The sequence below is a fragment of the Octopus bimaculoides genome, chromosome 15, assembly GCF_001194135.2.
Source record: "Octopus bimaculoides isolate UCB-OBI-ISO-001 chromosome 15, ASM119413v2, whole genome shotgun sequence".
Classification (NCBI taxonomy): Eukaryota; Metazoa; Mollusca; class Cephalopoda; order Octopoda; family Octopodidae; genus Octopus; species Octopus bimaculoides.
The window spans coordinates 37,283,443-37,289,951 of record NC_068995.1 but is presented as its reverse complement, the minus strand read 5'-3'; the positions used below and the strand labels follow the sequence as shown (position 1 = coordinate 37,289,951).

The 6,509-nt window shown below is 35.8% G+C and overlaps 1 protein-coding gene across 1 annotated transcript in view; it reads left to right on the top strand.

The window, feature by feature from the left end:
- The window catches only part of LOC106875431 (protocadherin Fat 4), a 483,512-nt gene that overhangs the window by 125,411 nt on the left and 351,592 nt on the right, over positions 1–6,509 (top strand). The window contains exons 7-8 of the mRNA XM_014923579.2: positions 2,348–2,482; positions 4,270–4,398. Coding sequence (XP_014779065.1) covers positions 2,348–2,482; positions 4,270–4,398 — 264 coding nt within the window. The remainder of the gene's footprint in view (positions 1–2,347; positions 2,483–4,269; positions 4,399–6,509) is intronic.

The following is a 6,509-nucleotide window of genomic DNA, read 5'->3' as shown; positions in this document are numbered from 1 at the left end:
ACACACACACACACACACACACACACACACACATAAACACATAAACACACACACAGAGAAATGCAAATTGTACATCACGCCTAAGGACAACGTACAAACTTCGTTTCCAATCATAAATACAGGCAAATCAAACATTCTAAAAGGCAAAAAAGGATAAGCGCTGTAAAGCCATTCTGATATTAGATAGGCTAGAGGATACACCACATAAAATTGCAACACCGCTGTAATCATGTAATGCTGTAGCACAATGAATAAATCAGCTTGTAAATTCATTCGGTTGGATATCTAGATTTCTACCTTTCAATATCGATATCATTCCCTCAGAAGGCTTCAGGCTTCCGTAGACAATTTACCATAATTAGTGTCATCGATATGAGAATATTTCTGAGCACTGGGAAATCAGTGTTTCTGGGTGATTGCTGCTGTGTAAAAACCTTAAGGTAACGAAGGGTTCGACATATCCATAAGCAGTTACGACAGAGATGATGTCAACAACCTCGTCCAATTATTTATTCTACATACCCTAAAAATTGTGCATACCCTCGCTATTTGGTCGTATACTGCAATGTCAATGTGTATGAATGGACGTGAGATGGATACGATAAAGAAGAAATAACATAAACGTCTTCAAAGAATTATATGCATGTGAGTGTGTGAGCATGTGAGAGAGAACATGCGCTTGTGTGTGTGAGACAAATGTGTCAGTATATATGCATGTATATATATATATATAGATATATAGATAGATACATATGTGTATGTGTGTGTGTGTGTGTGTGTGTGTGTGTGTGTGTGTGTGTTAAATAAAATGAGAAAACAAAGTTAAGGCTGTGTGGAATTTTCAGGACATTTATATAGAGAAAGTTTGTCTTACAGCTGTATAAATATTTGTGTGTCTGTGTTAGTCCGCCCCAAACCATCGTTTCACAACCGACCTCGATAGCATAAGTACTAGGCTTACAAAGAATAAGTCCTAAGTTCGATTTGGTTGACTAACGGTGATGCTCCAGAATGGCCACAGTCAAATGACTGAAACAAGTAAAAGAATAAATGAGTATGTATATATATATATATATATATATATATATATATATATGTATGAGGAATTACTTTGGATGTGTATTCTACTTGCATTTATTGGTGTCTGATTCTTGGATGTAGATAACCAAATTCGTTTCAAACTGAGTGCTTTAGAGATGTCTAACCGGATATTTAATGCATTTTAATGCATTATTTCTTATCATTAGATGAATATATATAGCTCAAATATAGTTCAAATAAACAAAAGACGAAGACAAGTGAAGTAACAACAAGCAAGTGTATTGCTTAGTTTAACGCTCGGGAAGAACGGAAAAGTTTTTGACGTTACCAGCCTACGATCCTCGACAGAAAGGAATAAGAGGGAAAAAGAGAGAGGGCGTGTAAGAGAGAGAGTGTGGGTTGAAAGAATAATTAGAGAATAACATATACATACTTATACAGCTTTCAGGCTTACCGGTTCTAAGATGTTGTGCTGGTAGAATCGTTCGCAAAGCGAGCAAAATGCTCAGTAGCATATCATATACCTTTACGTTCTGAGTTCAAATTCCTCCGCATGCGACTTTGCGTTTCATCCTTTGGGGATGATAAAATAAGTACCAGTTAAGCACTGGTTTCTATGTAATCATCTTTCCCCAACCCCGAAATTGATGAACTTGTGCCCACTTTTCAAGCAGTTATCACCAAATCTAAAGGCGACGAGCTGTTACCACCAAATGTAAAGGGGACGAGCCGTACTGTGCCGTACAGATCGCTTAGCGACTTTTCTTCCGGTTGTACGTTTCGAATTCAAACGTCGGTGTGCTCTACTTTGATTTCCTCATTTCGTTAACTATAAAATAAGTACCATTTGATCACTGAGGTTAATATAATTGACTATCCTTCTACAGTAAATAATTTGAGACCTTGTGCTTCCAGTAGAAAAGATTATTACTGGATCTAAACACATAGCTAAAACAATTTATTAATGAAAGCTGGTTTGGGATTATAATTTTGATTTTGACTTCAACGGTTAGGACAAATCTTTTGGATAAACAACTTAAAAGAATTTGTGATCTTAATATTTCGGTTGTTGTGTATATCACCAATATCCTTGCATGGAGCATATAAACACCCACACCCCCTCACACGATACTCTTTGTAATTTCGCTGACAAAGCATTATGTAACTATGAACTTTTATGAATCTTTGTCTGCACAGTAAGTCCAGTGATTATCTATGCACTAAAATTTATATTTTACCAATGTACTAAAATTAATATTCTATTTTCTGCGACAAATACACTAAAATTATTATCTTATTTTTCTAGGGGATTTCTGCGAGAAATACACAGGAAAATGTCGATGATATGTTTACAATGGATAAGAGCGGTAGAGTATTTCTCGAGCGACCTTTGGATTTTGATCACGGCATAAGATTTTATGAATTAGATATTGAAATAACAGTAAGTTGTAAATATCTTTCTTAATCCACTATTGTTATTGAATGCTTAGCAGCATTTCTTCCTGTTCTTTACGTTCTCAGTTAAAATTCCACTGAGGTCAACTTACCCTCTCATCCTTTCGTGGTGGTTGATAAAAGAAAGTCCCACTCATGTAATTGACTAACCCCCTCACCTAACATTACTGGCCTTGTGTCAAAATTAGAAAATAATTTTTCTTCAATTTTGTATAATATTTGTTTCAAATTTTGGCACATGGTCAGCAAGGTAAAGTCGACGTCGGTAGAATTTAATTTTGTAAATTTTATAATAACAAATAGTTGCTGACTTCACGCAACATACGCAGAGCTCCGCTGAGAGAAAAACAAATTTATGAAGAGAAAAGTTCTTTTGTAGTTCAGAGTGAAAGAGAGACTTGATTTTAGCAATGCTACATGAAGTAATATTTATTAATAATGTAATGCCCTCACGAGATTTCAACAACAATTCTATTAGTAAGATCTGTGTTGTTTATCAGCCGTTAAGAACTTCGGGAGATAGATATTTCTGTTTGAGTCTCCAAAATACACCATTGGTTGTTCAGCATTTGAACACAACACTACAAGTCGATAAGTCACTAATCATTTCTATGGTGTAGTACCTCTGCGTATACCAACATATGTGTGTGGTTGTGTGTGTGTGTAATATGTAATGTGTTGGTGTATCTCGGCATGAGACAACAGTAAGGAAAGAAGGAAATCTGATGAAGAATCTTTGATTCTAAAGATGCTCACAACGAAATAAACTATAAAACACAGTAACACTGCTCGCTCTATGTTATATGCCATATGTACGGTTATCTATCAATTAACCTATCTATCTAACTATATATCTCCCTAGTTACATTCGATCTATTTTTATATTCGAAAGCCTATTATAGAAAATTAGATCTCTTTATATCTTCTATTGTACGGTTATCTATCAATTAATCTATATATCTATATATCTCTTTTTATCTATTTTTAAATTCGAAAACCTATTATAGAAAACTAGACCTCTTTATATCTTCTACTTCACTAACTCTTCTTGTTTTTCTTTTTCTTTTCTTTTATTTTCCTTCATTGTCTTTACTAATCGCTGATAATAATGGCATTAGCCAATTTTCTTACTATATATGTATTATAAATCTAAATAAAATAAAATAGCAAATAACCGAATTTAAATTGAGACGCACATATATTTCACCTTGTTCTGAAGGCGTCTATATACATTAACTTTGCTTCACACACTTAGAGAACATGAACGGTTCAACTTTTGCTTAGACAATAGACTATAAACATAATATAATGAATTTACCATGCTCACCAGTCGCTTACAGTACGATTTTTTACTGCACCCGACACACACACACACACACACACACAAACACACACATATGTATTCATATTGTGTTTTTAAACAGAGCGTATTCATAAGTAGTATCGGACAAGTACCATAGTAAATTCGCTTTTCGCGGTGTACTTTTTTGATTATCTTAAACAGATGGTTATAGCATAATATAATATGCATGATGTGCATTTATTAATAAAGCCGAATTTATAATATTAAGCCTATTAAAATTCCAATGGATTTAATCAGGTATATTATATTACATTTAGGAGAAATCCATCAGAATTTGAACATAAGGTATGAGATTAAAACGTCAAAAAATATCACAAAATATATAGGCCGAACTTTATTGCTTCTTTCTATTTACCGCTGTCTTTTCATATATACAGTAACGCAAAATAATGATGGTTTCATATTCACAGGATTCTGATCCAAACCCTTTAAATAACATCTCGAAATTAACGATACGAGTTATGGACGAAGACGATCAATCGCCAAAATTTCTACACAAACAATATAAACTGATTTTAATCGGAGAGAAACCAGTCGTGGTAAGTTGATTTTATAATTGCATTTAATCTGTTTTATAAGTAAATATGTAAAGATCGATGTTGATTGATTTACTGTGGTGAATAAAGACTGACAAAGGGTGTCGCAGCGTAAATGCTTGTAGTCTGGATGTAGGTTTCAATTCATATGAAGGTTCATTTTACTTCGCTTACCTCACTTAATTCTCCTGTGAAAGTCATAAACATTACACTCTAATCTATTGTGTTGCTCCTTCGCCAAAAATAGATATTTCGCTTGTGTTTTAAGTGTAATGAAGTGTGCATCAAGCGCAAGTCAACTAAACTGAACGTATGATTTCGAAGGCTACTGAGTCCTAATATGCACAATTTTGTAGGCAAGATGCGTGCAAATTTCAGTTGTGACTTTATGAATTTTCGTTTTCTTACGCAACAGAAGTCTCCCAGTCTGCAGCCAGTTCCAAGAGATCAAAGAGATATGTAACATTATACTTCCTTATTCGAAGCCTTCTTATTTAAGAAAGACGTAAGAATTGACGAAAGGTCCTCTCCAGGAGATTAAGATCCTCCACGGGAGATAGAAGTGCCTAGGTTCAATTACGTATTTCCCACATACTCTGGGATTTTCGGGGGGGTTTTTTGTGGGTTTTTTTTGGTAGAATGTGGCTGTCGTTATTACTAACATCCGTTCCTTTGTGAAAAAATCGCCTATGTCTTTCTAGATCCGCAGTACAAAGGACAAAGTTGTGCCCTGTGTAGCTGTGTAGACGACCAATTTAAATTATAAACAGCCTATGCCGTCCGTATCTAGTGGCCCACAGAATACTTTGTCTACGTACGATCTGGATGACCAAATGCAATTTTTACACGTTCATACTGGCGCATCCATGAAATCCAGTTGTTACTTTCAGACAGCTGAAAACTTCTGAGAAGTTTTTAGTTGTTTTTAAACTTTGTATCCACCCTTATATCGGCTACCTACACTGTCCCTGCGTGCATCAAATATAGTTTTCCAGTCACCCATTAAAACAAAAGAGCGGAACATTGTTGCAGAAATTTGACCGAACCGCTTCTGTCAAGATGTAGATAGTTGTTAGTTTGCATGCTTGGCCTGCGTTGCTAGACACGTTCAGTACTATTGTCTTGCTTTCTAGGTCCATGGAGATAGTTCATATCTCAAGTTGCAGCCTTTTCCGAATTAACGCAACTACTGTCACATCTTATTCCCAGGACACTTGGACACACATACAATTGGTAGGTGCAGTCATTAAAATCCTTGCTTGCCGCTGTTAGAAATAATAACGCAATACTTACTGAAAATGTGACGCACCCAAAAGCGTTTAAGAAACAAGATGAAGAACAAAGCATGAACAATTGAAAAATGAAAACAACGCATGGACAATAACTCAGAGAAATCGAAGGGAAAGACAAGGCCAACACTAGGAGTTGGCTAAGACAAAGTGATCTGAAAGGATGCACAGAGGCACTGAAATGCAGCGCACAGGAAACGCTCTGAGAACTAATTACACCGAGTTCCAAAATAGATACGAGCAGTAAATCGCCTCTTTGTATGACGTGTGGCAGCAAAATAAAACAAGCAATCTCACATATTGTGAGTGAATGTAGTAAGCTGGTCCAAAAGGAGGCACGATAACGTAACTAAGCTTATTCTGGAGATTGTGTGTAAAGTACAGTCTGAGCAGACCACGGAGTGGAGCACTTGCAGAAAACAGCACTGCTTGGAACCGCTCGAATACTCCGGATCATGCTCGAAAAAAGACGAGGTGTTACCTTAGTTCATTGTAGTGAACACCTGACACCGTAGTACATCTCCAGCGTTAGAAGCTGTGCAAAGACAATAAAATAATAATAATAATAATAATAATAATAATAATAATAATAATAATAATAATAACGACAACAATAAAGGCGCAGGTATGGTGCTGCGGTAAGAAGCTTGCTTCCCAACCACATGGTTCCGGATTCAGTCCCACAGCGAGTCACCTTGGGCAAGTGTCTTCTGCTATAGCCTCGGACCGAATAAAGCTGAGTGGATTTGGTAGACGGAAACTGAAAGAAGTCCATCGTGTATATATATATATATATATTTATATATTTATGTGTGTGTGTGTGTG